Source organism: Crassostrea angulata, chromosome 8 (genome assembly GCF_025612915.1).
Source record: "Crassostrea angulata isolate pt1a10 chromosome 8, ASM2561291v2, whole genome shotgun sequence".
Taxonomy (NCBI): Eukaryota; Metazoa; Mollusca; class Bivalvia; order Ostreida; family Ostreidae; genus Magallana; species Magallana angulata.
In genome coordinates this window covers 30,891,601-30,912,036 of record NC_069118.1, presented here as the reverse complement: position 1 = coordinate 30,912,036, position 20,436 = coordinate 30,891,601, and the positions used below count along the sequence as shown (strand labels likewise).

The 20,436-nt window shown below is 34.0% G+C and overlaps 3 protein-coding genes across 3 annotated transcripts; all 3 read left to right on the top strand.

Annotated features, from left to right (window-relative positions):
- The first annotated feature begins 1,152 nt into the window (after nt 1-1,152).
- Nucleotides 1,153-9,641, top strand: LOC128159570 (universal stress protein Slr1101-like). The gene is made up of 4 exons (XM_052822699.1): nt 1,153-1,311; nt 2,730-2,810; nt 6,588-6,694; nt 8,558-9,641. The coding sequence occupies exons 1-4, from the start codon at nt 1,242-1,244 to the stop codon at nt 8,765-8,767; spliced, it is 468 nt and encodes a 155-aa protein (XP_052678659.1). The 5' UTR covers nt 1,153-1,241; the 3' UTR covers nt 8,768-9,641.
- A 2,484-nt stretch (nt 9,642-12,125) lies between these two features.
- Nucleotides 12,126-13,002, top strand: LOC128159571 (uncharacterized). Its single transcript, XM_052822700.1, has 2 exons — nt 12,126-12,505; nt 12,774-13,002. Exons 1-2 carry the CDS (start codon nt 12,214-12,216, stop codon nt 12,911-12,913), a joined length of 432 nt encoding a protein of 143 aa, XP_052678660.1. The 5' UTR covers nt 12,126-12,213; the 3' UTR covers nt 12,914-13,002.
- A 767-nt stretch (nt 13,003-13,769) lies between these two features.
- Nucleotides 13,770-16,279, top strand: LOC128159567 (uncharacterized). Its single transcript, XM_052822696.1, has 2 exons — nt 13,770-13,872; nt 14,476-16,279. Exon 2 carries the CDS (start codon nt 14,483-14,485, stop codon nt 16,145-16,147), a length of 1,665 nt encoding a protein of 554 aa, XP_052678656.1. The 5' UTR covers nt 13,770-13,872; nt 14,476-14,482; the 3' UTR covers nt 16,148-16,279.
- The last annotated feature ends 4,157 nt before the right edge of the window (nt 16,280-20,436 follow it).

Sequence of the window (20,436 nt, the reverse complement as noted above, 5' to 3'; positions counted from 1 at the left end):
ACTAATTCATTAGAAATGTAGTCACTTACAAAACAGGTATCCCTCTTCTTTGCACAACTTTAACTTAATATTGGTTTTTGTTTCAATAAAACTGAGGAATGATTTTATGGTTCAAAAATTTATTTCAATGAATTTATTTTCACTTTTATATAGTCAAAAATGATATTAGTTTTGTTTAAATTCCGTTTCGTTTCGTTTCGATTTTTGGTTTGGTTTTGTTTCGATTGGTTTTGTTTCGTTTCGATTGGTTTCGTTTCGTTTCGTTCGATTTCGTTTCGTTTCGTTTCGATTTCGTTTCGCACTTTACAGGCGCCCAGAAAAAGAAGATATACACGTAACTCACTTTCCGACGACGGATTTTGTTTTCTTAGGGGATGTGGGTGTTCAATACTGATGTCATACTATATTATTAATAAAATAAAAAACGTTGAATGTAATTTCGAATGGTCTTCTGATTTCATTAGCTAAAGAATTTTGGAAAAGTGATGTTAAAAGTTCAGTTCAAAAAACTATTAGGTGTAAAAAAAAATGTTAGACTTTTGAATTGCAAAACTTTATCATGAATCAGTATTTTATGTTTCTGTTTTTAAAAAAAGAATTGCATCATATTTGTTTAAGTCTGTCTGGTAGTATGTAATTAAATCAAATGATTTAACATGGACATAGATTAGGGAGGTAAGAGGTAGTATGTAAATTAGATCAATAGATTTATGTACATACCGGCTTATAATACTTTAGTATGAAAATATAATATATGAAAATTCTTTCAGAATTTAAGTGTGTGTGGAGAAAAGGCATCACAAATTGATAAAAAAAAAATAAAAAAAAAAATAGATAAGTGTGTTTTTCGTTACTTGTGTGACCGCTATAGTAAACTTGACAAAGAAGAAAAGATTATTCATGATGATTTTAACTAAATTGTTATGAAAATTGTTATGTTTGGTCTGCTTTTGTCAAATTTCCATTCATGCATTAACACCGTTTTGATTCTCTTTTAATGAAGCATTACTTGATCCTGAGAATCGAACCCGCAACATTCCGCCCATTCATATCTATAACGCGTTCCACGCGTTGCTCCACATTAAATGAATGTGACCCGAGTTCGTTGCCGTAGTCAGCTGACCTTACGCATTCTCGGTACTCTTCGGGAAAGTTCCACTCAGTTACAGACCCGCCGACCAGTTACAGACGGTTTAGATACAGCGGACATTTAACTTCGTCGCAGAAACAGAACAGAAAACATGGCTAACCCAGAAAGAACAGTTGTTGTAGCTATGGACGGTAGTGACTACTCTAATTATGCATTTGACTGTAAGTATTTTATCTCGAATCATTGCGGGGATTTTGTACACGTTCTTGATGCAGTTGCATGTGAATGTGTAATGTCGTACGTGGCCTGGCCCGTTAGTCTACACTTTTATATTGATCCACATTAGGGGTTTTGTAGCAACAAATTTTAATTTCATGAATGACATTTGTTACCTCAAACTCTAAATATTATCATCAGCAGTATGATCGGTTAATGGAGAGTAACGTTAAAGTCACTCATGCGTGATTTGAGAAAAAACGGCGTCAGGTCGGGCGTGCACTTGGACGCACCAAATAGTGCGTATTATCTATTTGCAAGTGTTGACATTTCTCCACTGAACACGAATATCGCGGAATGCATGGTGTATCGAGGGTTATTGACCCATTTAGCTTTCCTCCTATTTAGCATATTTTCGTTGTGTAGAATGTACTATCAAGTCGTCGACCCCCAAACTATGGTTCTACAAACCGATGAAGGACCCTATAACTAATTCTTTGTCAATATTTATTGCGTTGTATTCTCGAAAAGAAGAATTAGATTCTTTTCTTTTTCACATGCCAGCAACTTCTTGATCAACATGATCAAATTACTACAGCTATGGACCTGTCACAATTGCCAACTTGTCCAGAACAAATTGAATTTGGAAGAGCATTTTGGGGAGTAAAATAACAATTGCCTCAAGTTAGAATAATTACTTGGAAAATCCACCTGACCTGTATTAACATTATAGGCTCAAATTTTCTTCACATACCATAAGGCTAGTCTCTACTGTATCAAATATCCCAGATATATTCATGCAAATGGTAACAGCTGATACACCAGGTTTCTACTTTTTCAACTTACTAAAAAATAAATCTTGTTAATAAGATTTATTTTGCAAGAACTACCAATGTATAGCCAAGTGGAGCATGCTGTGGCTTTCATCATCATGAAATAAGGAACCATGCAAATGGGAAAAAGCCACATGATGTGAAATACACGTTTGCACATATTTTACATAGCTTTGTGGCAGTACACACCAATTTTGTCATTTTTTTTTTAAGGGGGGAGGGGGGATGATTGAAGAGGTATGTACATATACACCTGGTCACTTTGACACACCTGGAGCAGAAGTGTAGGAGCAATAGCTGACGGTGACCACTTATATATTGCATGGAGGGAGCAGGCCCTCTGTGGTTACTTGTTGAATTTAAAATCATGTTACAATTGCTACTAAAGTTTTCTTAAAAATGTATGAATTTTGATTATTTTCTTTATGAGCACTGTTTATAAATGTTAGTCATTAAAGCTGCAGTGTTGTGTGATGTAGTGAAATAAACGTTTGACACATGTCTTTATTATTGTTCTAAGTAAACTTGCATCATGTGCATTTTACGTAACAATTCTGATTATATATAAAACTTTGTTTTTGTTTTTGTAGGGTACATGAAGAATGCCTACCACAAGGGGGATCATGTGATCTTTGTCCACTGTCCTGAGTACCATACTGTTGTACAATCACGTAAGTATACAGATACTGCAGCATCACTGTTAATACAGGGGTCAAAGGTTAGAGGTCTGACCTTTGAAGGTCAGAAATTTAACATTAGTTTATATATTCAAAAGACAACTTCATATGATGGAGTTACAATCAAGCAAATTTACACTGTTTTCTATACAAGGGTATACAATAATTGGTGTTCTGAATTCACTAAGAAATATCATGACTGTGTCTATTTGGGATTGGGTAGGTTAAATCTTACAAGTGGGGATGGTTTCTGGATTAAAAGATTGAGAGGCCAGGGCTGCGTTCAAGATTGTAGCTGCTACGTAGGGCTACGTATTTTAATGGTAAGCTAGCCTAGCTGCTACGTAGATATTCGTAGCCTAAATATTTTATGTTAAGCATCAAATTCAAGATGGCCACCTTAGTTATCACTTTGTAACAAACATGAAATATATTTATTTAGTGATATTTTGTTCATCCTTTAAGTTATAATGAATTTTAACATGTATATTTCCGCTTGAAATTTACAAATTATGTTGATGTAATTAGTCTTTAGTTGAATATTTCCTACTTCAAATATGAGACCTAGCGGCCAACCTTGCAGTCCGTTCAATAGACCTAGATATTTACGACCTAGCGACTATAAGGCTAGCTGCTACGATCCTGAACGCAGCCCTGTAGCATAGCTAGAACTTGCATCATTTTGGAAGAATTCAATAAAAAAAATATTGTTGACATGTGGCTATGGTTTTTTATTGGCAATTTAGGAAGTATGAAATTCATAAAAGCTCATTAGCTGAACTTGTTGTTTTTGTCTGAGGCTGAACCGGCCATTTATAAGCTGTTTTGATAAAGGAAGCAAGCACAGTCAGAAATTTGTCATCATCAAAATTAAAGTAGAGCTAATGAGTTGCTAGGAACTTGGTGTGAAAACAAAAAGGGGTAATAAATCAATGGAAGTTTTATAACTTGCATTAAAATGTTGGGCGTAAAATCTTCTCAATAATAATGTAACAGTACTGATACATAATCTAACAAATGGGGGATATAGAGCTGTGAATAATTAGGCAAAAGGAAGTAAAATGAATGTGTGTTAAAGGATTTCTGTGTAGTTATTTTTGAAGCCATTTCCGCTTGCATGGGGTCGTGATACAGAAAGATAATTGAATGTTGCATGAATAAAAAGTATATGTAATTGTATTTTTAAAGGGGGGGGGGGGGGGGGGTGGCATTCTATATCAGTGTAGCACAAACATGTAATTCATAGAAAATGATCTAAATATTTCCATATTATATTCAATTTATTTAAAAATTGACCCTTGCATTGTATAAATCCCTCAATGTACAGTCACTTATGTGACATTAACACTGCTTTTTCAATTGTAATCATGGTTAATATGAATTCCACCTGTAGTATAATAAGACCCATCTTTTGAATAACCTGTGGTGATGGTTGTTGGCAGGTGAAAAAATATGTGGTGTGAGCTAGCTCTCAATGAACGTCCGAGTTGGAATTGTTCTGCTTGTACAGCTGTGTGATGCGTACTGTAGTGTGTAACACAATCATGAAGGGATTACAATTGATTTTTTTTTTATTTCTCCCTGCTTGGTCAACAAGTGTATTACCAATAAATGATAATTAAACTATGATAAAGCTTTTAAAAACATTATATTTAAGTTAAATATAGTTTGAAACACATATGTTTGAAGAAAAAAGATACATGATTATGTTTCTGTTAAATTTATAAAATTAACACAGCTGTTGCCCCATCTGGTTCAAGAAGAAATAAAAAAAAAATAGACTGATCATCATTTATAAGTAGATCCGCAGTCACTATGTAGAATCTTTATTTTATTCATAGTCACACAAGCTACACATCTGCACAAGGCATCTACTGGGCCATTCATCACATAGTCATGATCATGTGTGCATGCCCATATCTTAGTGAATGACCTTTCCACAATCCAAAGTGGGGTTGTCGTAATCTATGCTGCTCTTATTACTTGAACATTTAATTCAGTGATAGAAAAATTTACTCTTCAAGGTTTTATTATATAGACTCTCTAGTCTATTTAGAACATTTTTTTTGTATGCAAGTCATATTTTGATTATTGTATATCAATTAAGCTTTTATAGGCTTTCATAGAAAGGACAGTATTTTAAATTTCAGGGGGGTGGGGGGGGGGGGGGGTTATGAAGGTTTTTTAATGTAATTTGGAAATCAGAGAGTATTACTATAGTACAACTCATCATAGTAATGACCCAAATTTGATGTTTGTTTAAACATGACCTTCGTTTTATAAATCAACATTTTTTTTTTTTTTAAATATCAGACAAGAAGTTAATCTTATCACAGAATTTGTTTTCAATGTAGCCCATTGTGACAGGTGTAGAAACATTCAGTGCAGTGAACAACAAAAGTCAGACTAGCTGCTTTAAAACAACCTTGTTTTTCGATCTTGTAATGTAAACACATTATGCTGTAAACCCATTATGCTGTTTATGCAGTCTTCATTTGCATGCTGAAGCAAGTAGTACTTTGGTGTATGAATTTTCACATAATACATAATGTAAAAATTAGAGGCAGAAATGCGACTGATGATTCAACATGAAATGCAGCGTTACTGCTACAAGGTACTTTAATGAAGCACAGGCAGAAAGTCTCAAATCTGTATGCACTTGAAGTTGTGAGGAAGTCTGCTTGGAATATGTGTATGCATTATTTTAAAGCAGTACTATGGAGTTTATGGATCACTTAACGACATTTCGAGTGACTAGGATAATGGGTTATGGCTCTGAATGACTTGTGTACACACTGCTATCTATATTGAACATGTCACTGAAATGTTGGTTTGTGTACATCTGTACATGTGTGCAAGATAAATAAAAATAGCATAGAATATGGACAATAGATATATGTTTTACGTGGTATTTTAAGGCCAAGGGGATTGCGTTGAAATTTTGATATTAAATCAAATTTTTAAATTTTTTGAAATGTTGATCCCCACTCAATGGAAATAGTGATTCATTAGGAACATAATATATATTAATATACTTATGTTCTCAATGAATCGATATATATTGCTAAGTTACACAGTATTAACAAACATGATTGAGACAATACAAGTGTTGTTTTGTAAAACTAATCATAAATGTACAATGTGGAAGTGTTATGAACCCTTTTACTCAAAAACTCTATTAAACATAATGTAAGTTTTGAGAGCTTCCAGAATTTGCCAGTTCATGCCATAGGGTGCTGAGAACTAAACTGCCAAGGCCCAATTAGTTACAGCGCTATAGATATGTTCAGTTCAGCATGTTTTTTCGGAGCTTGCTTTATTGACAGTGCATGGGTTCAACAGCATTCCTCGTCATCATTTACAATGCACTGTCATGGTTGAATGCAAATCTAGAGCTCTGTCAAGTCAGCGTTATATAGAAGTAAATATGTCGTCGTAGTTCAGTAGTGTCCTTAACCAAACAAAGTAGAAGATGGAGTAGATTCAAGTCCTTGTCATAAACATGCACAATTTTTTTTTTTTTGTGGGGGGGGGGGGGGGGGGTAAATTTCGGAAATTTAAATTTAATAAATTTTCATTCACCAGACTGTGTGTACCAAATATTAGATATTAGGGAAGTACATGTAGATAATACACAAACACTTTACATATTTACATATCACTTGCTTGACATTTTTTCTCTGTTAAAGATTCTGATGAAACAGAATGTTGTTTTTTTGCTCCCTAAATAATGCCTAGTACTGTAACTCAATTCTGAATTGTTGTTTGTAGCCATGGTGATGGCCGATGTGACGGTTCTGACTGACATGTGGAAGGAAGAGGAGAAGAGGATCAAGGAACTGTTGGAGAAACTAGGGCAGCAAATGAAAGACCATGGGGTAGGCCGGAGTAAAGTGAAAGTAGAAGGAGTGAATTGTAACACACTTTGAACTGTTAGAAAAGCTGCATAGGCAGCAAATGAAAGATCCTCTGTTGGGTTACAGGGCAGTTTCAATTAAAGAAAAAGTTGAGAAAAACATTTACAAATGGAACACAATATGATATATTGTATGGGTGAATGTAGAACTGCATTAGAAATATTCAGCTCAGAACTGAAGATACTGTATACTTCGTATATTTAAACCAATGCAGAGTACCATTCATGTACAGCTGACTTTTCCATTTAGAACATTGTGAGAAATATTTTATACAAAAGAAAAGAACTTCAATGGAATTTCAAACAATGCATGAATTATGCTTGGATAATATAAAATGCGTGCAGTGCACTAGATTTAGGACAAGTTGTGCACACTTGAATGGATGGATAAGGGAGGGGGGTTCGTACCCTAGTCCGACACAGTTTGAAACACCTTTTGAGTAATTGGCCTTCATAGAAGAATTTTATTGAGACAGTTTATTAGAATAACCACTCTGTATCCTTGCATTTGTAGACTACCACTTTATAGCATCTCTCTCTCTCTCTCTCTCTCTCAATTTCTCCTTAATTCCTTCCATGTTCATTGTTATTTTTGCTGATCAATATGTGAAACAATTTATCTTGCTATCCATCTCGATGTGTACATTTATAGCCCAGATGGCTTTTGTATACATACTTAGTATTGACACATCTGTGAATCATTATGCCTTTTAAAAAAAGAAACAGGTTTGTTTGAGGCCGCATCTTTGCAGTGTTAATTGTTAGGATGGGATTAGCCCACGTTCAATGAATAAAGAGGTAATATTGATGACTTGCAGCGTGTGGCTTCCTTGTTTTTGTTCCGCAGTCATTGATTTTTTTTTTTCACTGTAAAGAAATTAAATCTTGTTCCTGCGCTAGTGTGTAGAAGCATGAGGAGACAATGATGAATAAAATATAATGGTTAGGAATGGCTGTAGCTCTGCCTCATTGAGGTCAACCATAGGTCACTGTGCTGCGTGGGAATAGGAAGGGATTGGGAGGGGGGGGGGGTCACTGATAGAAATGGCATGTGTACAGAATATTTAGAATATAAATAATTCATTCTTAATTGGGGGCTATCATTGTATGGATTCTGTAAATACCATAAACAGCCAGGATGCTTGTAAATTACAGATTTAAAAGTTTCTCTCGCAACCTTTGGGATTAAATTATTTGCTTATAATTACAAAGATAAAAACTTATATTTTTAGTAAGTTTTATTTGTTATATACTTGTATGAAATAGCAAAATACACAAAGTTTAACATATAGAACCATATTAACAAGACCTTGGACTTTCAGTAGGATGTAAAGATCTATTTCTTGCGTCAAAACAAGTTAAAATGACACTGGTTTCAAGCGAAATATACACCAAATGTGATTGCTAGACTTCACTCAAAAGCCAGACAAATCCTGTTTATTTCAAAGAGCTGTGGCTGAGTGGCCTACAATGAAATAGACAAGCCTATGTCGCATTGCCTTTTGACTCAACTACCCAAAAGTCCAAGCTTTTGTTAAAATGGTTCTAATATATATAAAGTTATCTAAAAGAAGCCATGTTTCAAGCCCTGAACCAGAAATTATCAGGGCAAAGGGATGGGTTGGTGGAAGGGGTCTGAGGAGAAAAATCTTTTTTCAGGCAAAGGAGAGGATGTCTATGACCCAATTTTAGTAACTTTACTAAGTAAGTAATCTTCATGAGTGAATTTTCCTGACCCCTCTTCTAGATCCACATGTTTTCATTGTGAGAACGTTTGTCAGTTTTAACTTTCTCTGAAACTAAATTTATTTATTTTCTTGTGCAGATCGGAGGAAAAGTTAAGAGCATTGGCGGCAGCCCCGGTGAAGTCATCTGCCAGGTGGCGAAGGACGAGAATGCCCAGCTGATTGTCACGGGAACACGTGGAATGGGCAAGATCCGCCGCACCTTCCTGGGGAGCGTTAGCGACTACATCCTTCACCATGCCCATGTACCAGTGCTGGTCTGCAGACACAAGGACGACCACAAGAATTAGAGAGGTGGCGGTGTATCCCCACCCCAAAGGCATCACTCTGACCCTCAGGATCTACAAATAAAATGGAGAAGATAAAAATTTCACTATTGGACTTTTTATAGAGTATCTTGTACTCTTGTTTTCTGTTTTTTTCTAGTTTGATCAAATTGATAACCATAATAGAAATTTTTTGTATGCAAAAATATGATGCATTTGTTTGTGTATGAAGCACTTTGTGTGAGAATGAAGCACTGCTGATTATGATAAAATCAATAGCTTCTCATTTAAATTGGTAAAGTCTAATTCTTGGCATCTTGTGGAAAGCCAGTTAGCATTGTTAGAAGACCATGAATTAATATTGTAAAAACCGTGAAATTTCTTGTTATGCATGTAATATTTGCTTTAGGAATCTGTGTTCAAATTCAGAAATATGGAGTAGCTATTTACATGTATGTCTCATTAAGTTGATATTCAGCCTCCTTTTACAAGGAAACAGTTGAGAAATTGCTGATTTTTAGATACTGGCTATTAAAAGGCATGGGGGATGTATGAGGAAGCAGAAATATATGATAGGTGATTTGGTTTCTGTATGATGGAACATCCACCTGAGGGTAGAGGTTAAAGGTTATATACAATGTAGTTCATACAAATTAATGTTGCCATAATCGTACTTATTAATCATTTTAAATCTTCTATTAATTCCTGTACATCAATTTTATATTTTCAATTTTTTTGATTCAATATGGTATTTGGAGGAACTATCTAGATATGAGTATTGTGTAAACACTTTGTTGTGTAGAGTAGTGATTCTGTATGCATGTAATGCATATTTAGGACAACAAAACCAGACCAATTTCTATGTATTATAACCAGTAAATAAATTTTACTACTATGACTTTAGATTTTTATTTTTTGCTATTTCTGGTGCGACATCGAATCTTACTTGGACGTATCATAACTGCGAGTATATTAAAATCTCGGCATAGAAAGGGAGATAACTCAAACATGAGGAAAGTGGTTTGGAATTTGATGAAAATTGGAATAAATAAAGTGCAAGTGAAAATTAAAAAAATAAGAGGTTATTGGCTCAAAGCTTTTAATCATAATTGAATAAAGATTTAGAAACTAATTTCATGCAAAATAAAGCATTGTTTACTTGTATTCCATCTCGATATCTTTAACATGAGTTTTTTTCCTGGGTAAAATAAAACTTGAAAATTATTAATATTCTGTATATTTTTAAGCCTTGTTTCTCAAAAAGTGAAATATATAAATGAATTCCTAGTTTAAAGGGAAAGCGGATATTCGGTAGTGAGACGGCCTATATTTATCGTTTACATTTAATTTAGTGTCCAGTAAGTAGACCAAAGTAACGAGCAACCGTAACAATATTTTAAATCTAAGTTAAAAGCAATAAAGCACTGAAAAAAATAATGAATTTGCACATTGTGTTCTTTCATGTATACAATATCTATCTAACAATTTTTAACTAATAAAAACTCTATAATGTCGCAAACCAAAAATACATTGTAATAGTGAATGAACCTTCTTTTCCTCTCTCAGAATATATTTAACCACAAACGTTCTTGAAAGCAATTTCAGCTGCAAATTTCAAGTCAAAATTCCTTATGTGTAAAATTGAATTTTTACTATAATGAAAAAAAAAACAGATTATGATTGACAAAACCCTTTAAAAATATTAAAAAGAAAATGCTGTAAAATCAAAAATTCATAATGCATTAATATTGAAATTCTCCTTATTTTCTAATGAACATTAATTTTAATTCCGTAAGCTTTCTCCCTCTCAAAAAGTAAAATATTATGGAATTCTAGTACAGATATTATGCGGTTATGAGACCTATGTCTCGTTTATAATAGTTTTCAGAAAGTAGTCCGAAATGACGAGCAACATTCAACGATATTTTTTAACAAAGTTAAAAACAATGACGCACTGAAAAAAATAATAAAAATTTGCGCTGTGTGTTTCATGTGTAAAATGAAAAATAATGTATGTATTTAACAATTTTGTTAAAACAAATAAAAACTCTAAAATGCCACATTCATACATCCTTTTTATTTCCCTCCTAAGAGCTCATGAAGTAATATAAATAATCAACAATTTACAGAAATGGTGCAATGTAAAATTAAGTCAATGTGAATAATGACGTTGATACAGGAAGAGCTGAACATATGAACGTAATAAAGTGAACAAGGGATAAACAAGTGAATAAATAAATAAATATTTAATATACATTTAAATAAATTGTTACGTAACAGTCAAAGTGTAGAACTGAAGTGTCGCTAGGTTTAATAGAGTTGCGATTGTCATCTTCCCAAGTCAAGAGTTTCCGGCTCTGCTTCGCTATGTAGAGCGAAGCGGATCGGATCAGAAACCCTTGCCTAGAGAACATGCGGTATTGTTCACTAATCTGAAGTTGATCATGCGAAAGGAGATATATTTGGAGTGACATAGTTGGTTGAGTGTTTGTTGACCGAGAAGAACCAAGAACAGATCGTCGTCGGTAAAAACACACCATTCTGCTGACAGTCGAACATCGACGACATTCAAAATGCTGATCCACCATAGATCTCGTATGTTGCCGTGGCTAGGCAAGCACAAGAGTCATGAGAAAAAACACTGACCAGTAAAGAGTCTTTGACACATTAGGAAAACTTGGTTTTCGTTGAAATCTCGAATATTTGAGGTCAGTGTGCAGATAAATTTACATAAATTGATTTAATAACTTCTGGGTTATTTCAAATTGACGACGGTTCTAGATCTGTAATATCCAAAGATATTACGAAAAAAGGAGAAGTCGGGGTGGCAATGGGAAATGGTCCTGACGCTGTAGTTTATGTTGCAATGATACATGCAAAAGTGGTTCTGACGATTTTCCTCCATGCAGGGCGTTTTGTCGGGAAATGGTCCGTCCTGTAGCAAACTTTGTAGGTAGTTCGTGAATCCGTACAGATCTAGAATTTTTGCAGAATTTCGGGAATGAACGCAAACTGGGGGGGGGGGGGGCTAAACTAATCCTCTGAAATCTTGACAAGGATAGGGAAAAAAAACTAATTCTCAAAATCTTGAAAATCCTTATCCGTGCGGGGGGGGGGGGGGGGGGGGGGCTACTATACCTGTGATTCCAACATTTCAATATTTTCCATCTTTTCATTGTAAATTTCGCAAAAATTATCTTTCTTGCGAGAAAAAAGGGGGGGGGGGGGGCTGAACCCTCTATGATGCTATGTGCCCATTGGTTAGGTCTAACTCTGCAAAAAGAGTAGGGGGCTCAGACATCTTGCTAATGTATTAAGATAAGTAATATCTGACTCACAATGTACATGTAGTTCGTGTTAACATATTTGGGTTTGTCGAAAATATGAACAAATGGATAACAACAGTAATGATATCAGGGAATCATTCTAGAGATATGTAATTGCAACGTCACGATTGCGTGTAACTTATTATGACGTCACAATATTGTCTAAGCATCAATAGCCTTAGCGATAGACACTGTCAAGTTGTGTATATCGATATGGGGTTGTTGCAGAGTTGTTTTGCGAAGAACAACAAGGTGGGAGTGATGAAGGAGGAGGCGGAGGTGTACGAGAAAGTGCGCCGTGCCATGGTCACTGAGGAGGTGACGGAGAAGAAGGGTGGGCTGGCCTTCGGTCTGACCTTTGTCTCAGAGGAGGAGCCAAAGCTGCCACCGCGCAGATTAACAGAGCTCAAGAAAGAGGACTTCGAAAAATGGAGGGGTAAATTATTACAATCAAAATATTAAAGACTTCTGTAATATATATATACCTGTGATTATTAATTTTTAATGATTACTGAGTAGTTTGTACACTGTAAAAACTACAATAAACATGTTTTTATGATCAGATAACCCGTTTATAATTTCAAGTCATATGCGTCTAGTAACCCATTTGTTGAAAAAATTAATTAATATACTTTTTATGAACTTTACATGTAACTATGTATATTGTATTTACATTTTATAAATAACTCATTTCATTACAACAGACGATCAGGAAAAGGTCCAGTCCCAGAAACAGAGGCTGGCTCAGCAGAGAAGGGAGGAGGCCCTCATCCAGAAGAAGATCGAAGTCGCCCACAGAGAGATGGAGAGGCTGGAGAAATATGTCAATCTCAGCGTCCAATAACTGTCTTATTACAATTGATTTGTAATAAACAACCTTGATCCCAAAATTATACACGTTTTTGTCTGCTTTTTTTTTCATGTCTTCCATGTATACATTACATGTATCTATACAAATTGTATTTAATGTTCTAAATGATGATTGTGATGAAATAACTTTTTTTTTTCTAAATTTGTAATAATATAACAAAACATATTACTATAAAAATAATATTCAGAAATTAAGAAAAATGTTATTTCATTAATAACTTGCACTCATTTTTACAAGTTTATGTCATTAAAAGGTGAAACTGCATCGCTTAATGCATCTTCCCAAGTCACGGGTTTCTGATCTGCTCCGCTCCACATAAACCCTAGGGTTTAATTTATGTAGAGCAGAGTGGATCAGAAACCCTTGACTTGGGAAGATGCGCTTAATGATAAATGCGACCGACATTCCCTAAAAAATCGCCACGAAAATTTCAACCAGATTTGGTACAAAGATCATATTAAGGATTAAATAATTTAACATAATTAAATGTTGATTATGTATATAAAAATAGTATTCCCCATTTTTACCGCATTTATAAAGAAAACTATAAGCAGAAAATTCCAATTATTGAGTTTTGTTTTAAAATAATTAAGCAGTAAGTTAAAAATTCTGTCTTATTTTGCCCGGTTTATATGCAAAACGCTATTTAATCGCATTAATTCAACTACCTGTATGAATTTTCTTCTTTTTTAAGTTAAATGAATTTAAACTTCCGAAGGAAAAATCAGAAGTACAAACTTGTAAGAATTTAACGATACAACTAAATAAGAACTGGAAACAAACAAATGAACAAACATCTGCTACACAAGGTAAGGGAAGTAACTCTAATTTTTTTTTATATATGATCAGATGGTTACATTCAAGACAGGATCAGCCATGTTTAGAGCACGCATACCAGACAGTTAGAGATCGTGTAATTTCTTGTTGGCAAGGTTTGTATGATTACTTGTTCTCTTGTGCAACACTTTAAAAGTTGATAGCCCTGGCGATTAAAACACAAAATTTTGGTTGTTTTAAAATTGAGCTACTTTCGATTTATGAAAAATGAGGGGGGGGGGGGGGTCTATATTTTAAACATTTTACAACAATATTTCAGCACTGTGTGTATAAAAATTTAAATCAGGGCTTAATTTTCCGTTTTTGGTACAGTGTCCTGTACCTTTTCAATTGGGAATTTTTTTTTAAAAATTGCACTTTTGGGATAAGTAGTTTAACAAATATGGCTCAATGCAAGTTAGCAAAAAACAAAAATTCTACGCAGTTTTCTTGATTTTCATTTGCATTTTACGTGTTTAATCATTTATATTGACATATATAAGGATGCCTCACTCAGCATAGCAACAAAATCAGCTTCCTATTTTTCATAAAACAATACTCAACAGTTATTTTGGGAATTTTTCGATAATATTTTGGAAAAAAAACCAGTCAATTTTCAATTACCCCTGAAAATAGTACATTGTGTGTAGTTTTTTTTTTCGTACTACACTTTTTTTACTATATGGTTAATAAGAAAAGTCTTTGATTTTTTTTTTTAGAACAAAAATGGATCCTCAATCTAGTGCCCAGGATGTACACCGATGTGACCTTTGTGAGACCGCCATAGTACACAGCTATTGTGACTTTTGTCATGTCAACCTCTGCAAGCCCTGTATAGGAGAACATATCGCAGATGGATATGACAAACATAAAATTGTCCCTTTTCAGGAACGAAGATCAACCCTCATTTATCCGAAATGTGGAACACATCAACACAAAAATTGTGAATTCCAGTGCGAATCTTGCAACAATATCTTTGTTTGTTCTTCTTGTACTGCATCTGAACAACACAGGGGGCATATTTTTGTAGACACATCAACTGTTTACAAGACACAGAAAGAAAATATTGAAAAGGATACAGAAGAGTTAGTAAACCTTATTTCGCCTACATATGAAGAAATTGCAAGCGATTTGGCAAATCAGCTTGCCAACCTGGATGGAGGATATGAGAAACTTACAACAATAATGTCCAAACAAGGAGAGCAATGGCACAGAGAAATCGACATCGTCATCAACAAAATGAAAACTGAAATAAACAACATAAAAGTAAAACACAAAGACATTTTAAAGAAACATTTGAATGAAATCAGACAGATACAATCTCTTATACAGCAAACACTATTAGCCATGAAAGAAATTAAGAAATCCACTGAAGTATCTTCAACCATTGAATACAGCTCTAAGATCAGAGAGTTTAGCAAGCTTCCACCCATGGTTCAGGTATCACTGCCAACATTCATATCCAAACCAATAGACCGTGAAAAGTTGTATAGTTTGTTTGGACAGATCACCCCATTATCTACTGCTACAGAAGAAAATGTCTTGTCACTGAAGCAACCCAACACTTCAGTCAGAGAACTACTGGATGAACCAGAGCTTGTTGCCACAATACAGACTGGGTATGAAGAACTACGGAATGTGACCTGTCTAAATGATGGTAGCATATGGACAAGTGGAGAGACCAATGATATCAAGTGCTTTAACATTCAAGGTTCACTCCTACAAACTATACAGACAAAATCAGGAAAACCCCCTACTGATATAGCTGTAGACAGTGATGGGAATCTTCTCTACTCTCAATTGTCAATAAGGACAGTATATAAAGTAAAGAATGGAAAGACAGAAGTGTTGATCAGATTACAGGGATGGAGGCCGATCCAGCTGTGTGTCACATCTACAGGTGATCTCCTGGTTACCATGTACAGTGATGATAAAACTCAATCCAAAGTTGTCCGTTACTCGAGATCTACAGAGAAACAAACATTTCAATTTGATAATGAAGGTAAACCTCTGTACTCAGGAAATAATAACACTAAATACATCACAGAGAACAGAAACCATGACATCTGTGTAGCTGACTGGGGGGCTGGTGCAGTAGTGGTGGTTAATCAGGACAGGAAACTCAGATGTAGATACACCGGTCATCCCTCAGTTACCAAGAAAAATCCATTTAGACCTTGGGGTATCACAACAGACAGTCAGAGTCGTATCCTGACTGCAGACAGTGACAACCATTGTATCCACATTCTGGATCAGAATGGACAGTTTCTCCGTTACATTGATAACTGTGATCTGGAGTATCCTTATGATTTATGTGTGGACAATAATGACAATCTGTTTGTGTGTGAGAGCAACAAAGGCAATGTAAAGAAAATCAAATGTTTGAAATAGAGACTAAAATTTATGATTCTGATGTCAGTTAAAAAAGATTTGCACGTATCCATTTTTCCATTTAATCAATCAGTACGAATTTATGTACTTTGTTTTCATCTCACAATTAATAAATAGAAAACGTGTGTGTAATCTGTGTAGTTTGATTTCAAATTAAGCTTGCAATTCACTAAAATCAAGTTTCCTATACTAGAAATGTGTTTTCCCTCAGAAATATAATGATGACCTTTTCTACGAATGGGCTAAACATATCCTTTCTAAAGCATTATGACATGTTTATCAACTATTTAATGTAGTTTTCATTTGTATGAACTATTAAATTTACGTTTAATTCTTACATATTTCCCCCGATTTTTATAAATTATCGGGTAAATACTGTATTATGTGAAAAAAGTAACAATGCGCCTATAAGAAGATGTGGCAATTTGCGACAGTTAACAAATAAGCGTGGATCTACGTAGTCGCCGTGGAAATGTGGTTTTTTTGCATTTTTTATATATCATATGAAAGCTTGGACTTTTGAAAATCACGGTATTCAAAAGTAGTTAAGGGCATTGGCAACGTTCCTGGTTTCTGGACAAAATTTTTCATAAATTTTTAATTGATTTTATATGTGTCTATATAGATAACAACAGACACTAGAGACCCCTCTTTCCATCCTAATTAAAAAAATATTTCCAAAAATATTAATTTCGCATTCAACATTGATTTCAATGTAATTAAAGGAACAAATCGCAATAATTAATATTTGAAAGGAGCAATTTTTTTATGAGTGAGATATGTGATTATAAATTAAATGATACATATTATTGTAAACCGATTTTATATGATATCCTACTGATAATGAAATATAGGGCGAATATTTTCAGAAAAGTGTGAACCTCAATTTGCTCTATCCTATCCAAGAGTTACCGTCCTTGATTTTGTCACAGTACACACACACAGTAAATAATAAAGGTCATTAACAATTATCTATACCGGTACTTAAATGCATCTTTGAGGTATCAAGAAAGAAGAAGGTTCTAATATTTTTGAATTCCTAGTTAGCCTTTAGGCTTGCTCTAAGAGAGCAAAAGTAACTCATTATTTATTGTCAGAAATGTCTCTTTTACAAATCAATAATTAAAATGTGAGTCATTGAAAATTCTGACTTAGCAATGAGGTCAGTTTAATTTAGAAATAATCTCATTGTCCACAAAATAAAGCAGCTATGAATAGTTTATGTGTATATAATATTTCATGCATGTACATGTATATGTGTGTACTGTACTATAATATCAAAACAATAGGTATGAAAATAAATGAATTTAGACTCTCGCTCTACTGTCTTTTGTTAAAGAGTATCGGAGTTAATCAATGTTTGGTTCACTTCTTTTTTTTATTTCGCTCGTCAATATCTTAAAGATGTTGCGGTAGGTCTGACCCCCCCCCCCCCTTCCTCGGTCGTCTGTCAATAGTAAATAAGAAAACGAAAGGTCATTTAAAATCTTTCTCACAATGTTTGCCATATAGGAATGTGCTCCTCTCTTTTCTGAGGCCCATGTAACCTGCTTGTTGACGCAGAGCGATATGTAAATATCGCTTCATCTTTATTCATGACAGTGATGACATACTTTGTTTACCTCGGAAACACTGCTTTTTTACCATAATATTCAAAAAGAGCTCATATTACGGGAGATTACTCCCAGTTGGAAAACAATTCAAGAGGGGTAACTCTAATTCATTGTATAAAAGAGAAAATGCAGGTGCGGATTTTTTTAAATCCGGAGCACTTCGTTGCCAATGCCCTTAAATACAATTAAAAAGAGAAAAATAGAATGATTCGTTGGAGCAACACAAACACAGTGAGTACAGACAACCAAACGCAGGAGAATGAAAATACTGCTGTGTGGCATCTACCACGAGGAAGCGGTCTCTCAGTGAAACTTCATGTCTTTTAGAACTGATATTACATGTATTTGTACATTTATCAAGATTCACTCTGTATGAATGCATATCGGAAACAATCTTTTATTCGTGACGACTTTATTTTGCGATTAACGTGAGATAAACTGGTTCGCGACGACTAATTTTCGTGAGTTAGCATTATCCACATGTGTTTTGTTATAATTACAATCATTCGCAAAGGACTGGTCCGCGGCGAGGAATAGTCGCGTCGATAAGGTTCTTTTTCCTTGGTGCCTGAATCACACTCAATTGTTGTAAGAGGATTAATGTATCGTACTTCTCCTGTCACATACATTTCAATTTATTTTTTTACACTTCGTTATATATGATAATCTTTTAATTTTATCAACACTTCGTATTGGTAGACACGCTTGGAAACGGAACAGTCCTTCACAATAGGAATTTTAGTAGCACAACTACTAGTATTGAAGAATATGCTATAACACATTCTTTGAGTTCTGGTTGGCTCTTTGCTATTTCTTGGAGTGTTGCTGTGTTGTAAACAATATTTTGTTGTTCAATTATTCTTTGTGGTTGCCGGTAATAAATACAGGTTCCAACTAATTAGCGTTTCAAACAATTGGTGATCATCAAACTATTTGATTATATCTTTTAATTTTTTTTTTTTTTGTTGATATTCTTACACACTGTCGTTTTTGTTCTTTTGTCAAAATACGAGATATCCTTGTCCATCGTGCGTTAGGCCTTTTCAATTTCAGATATTCTATTAAAGCAGTATAACCGTCCCGAAGAAAGTTCTATTACAACTTAGCTGTTTGTTTAACAGTCAATTGACCATTATCAGTGACCAATTTCTGAATCAAAACAATCATTGCATCAATTGCTGTTGTTCACCATTTGGTTTCAGGTTTATAATATTTTTTTCTCTGATATTAGGATGGTGTACATGTCTTTACAACCTTTCCTGGATCTTCCAATAGCTTTTCTGTATTTAAGTATCCAATGATATGATTCTTTGTTAACTGTTTTAATCCTTTTAGATATATAATTTGTATGTTACTAAGCGGCGTTGTATCAATGTTTCAATCATATTTGGATGTATCATTAGATATATAACTACGAAACCTACGGTTGATCACGGTTCGTTCCTCACTTCATCAATCTGTGGGGTTTTTACAGGATGATAGACTTAAACAATATCGATATTGAAAGAAAGGTAACTCGAACTTTAGAGATATAATTTATTTATATATAATTGAATTGTAATAAACAACCTTGATCCTAAATTATACACGTTTTTGTCCGCTTTTTTTTTTAAGTCTTCCATGTATACAGTAAATGTGTACATACAAATTATATTTAATGTACTAAATGATAATCGTGATGAAATAACATTTTCTTTCATTTTTTATAAATTTTTAATTGTAAAACAAAACAAATAACTACCATTGAGACATTTAGAAAAGTGTTATTTCATTAATAACTTGCACTCAATTTTACAACTTCATGTCTTTAAAAGGTGCAACTGCATCGCTTAATGATAATAGCGACTAACTTTCCCTAAAAAATCACCGCGCAAATTTCAACCAGATTTGGTACAAAGATTATTCTAAGGATTGATTATTTTAATTTACATAATAAAAAGTTGATTATGTATATAAAAAAAATAGTATTCCCCACTTTTACCGCATTTATAAAGAAAAGTCTAAGCAGAAAGTCCGAATTATTAAGTGTTTTTTTTAAATAATTAGGCAGTAAATTACATTCTGTCTTATTTTGCCCGGTTGATATGAAACTCGCTTTTTAATCGCATTAATTTAACCACATGTATGAATTTTCTTCTTTTTTAAGTTTAATGAATTTAAACTTTCGAAGGAAAAATCATAAGTACAAACTTGTAAGAATTTAACGATACAAATAAATACGAACTGGAAACAAACAAATGAACAAACAAGCAAGAAAACTTCAGATTCTATAATTGCTACACAAGGTAAGGGAAGTAACTCTAATTTTTTTAAATATACATTCAAGGCAGGATCAGCCATGTTTAGAGCACGCATACCAGACAGTTAGATATTGTGTAATTTCTTTTTTGCAAGGTTTGTATGATTACTTGTTCTCTTAAGCAACACTTTAAAAATTGATAGCTCTGGCGATTAAAACACAAAATTCTGGTTGTTTTAGAAATTAAGCTACTTTCGATTTAAATTTTATGTTCTGAATATTTTGTTCAACAGACATATCATACGCAACAATGTTGTGAACTAATTAATTGTGAGGTGAGTTAAATCCTCCAAAAAATAAGATTATCAGCATCCGCCTGAAAGAAGTAAAAACCGGGGGGAGGGGGGTCTTTAATTATTTTCAAACAATATTTTATC

Excerpts from the sequence above, each read along its gene's own strand:
- LOC128159570 (XM_052822699.1), top strand. The coding sequence starts at position 1,242 with ATGGCTAACCCAGAAAGAACAGTTGTTGTAGCTATGGACGGTAGTGAC. Across the intron at positions 2,811-6,587 it reads CCATACTGTTGTACAATCAC|CCATGGTGATGGCCGATGTG; the intron begins GTAAGTATACAG and ends TGTTGTTTGTAG. Across the intron at positions 6,695-8,557 it reads AGCAAATGAAAGACCATGGG|ATCGGAGGAAAAGTTAAGAG; the intron begins GTAGGCCGGAGT and ends TTTCTTGTGCAG.
- LOC128159571 (XM_052822700.1), top strand. The coding sequence starts at position 12,214 with ATGACGTCACAATATTGTCTAAGCATCAATAGCCTTAGCGATAGACAC. Across the intron at positions 12,506-12,773 it reads GGACTTCGAAAAATGGAGGG|ACGATCAGGAAAAGGTCCAG; the intron begins GTAAATTATTAC and ends TCATTACAACAG.
- LOC128159567 (XM_052822696.1), top strand. The coding sequence starts at position 14,483 with ATGGATCCTCAATCTAGTGCCCAGGATGTACACCGATGTGACCTTTGT.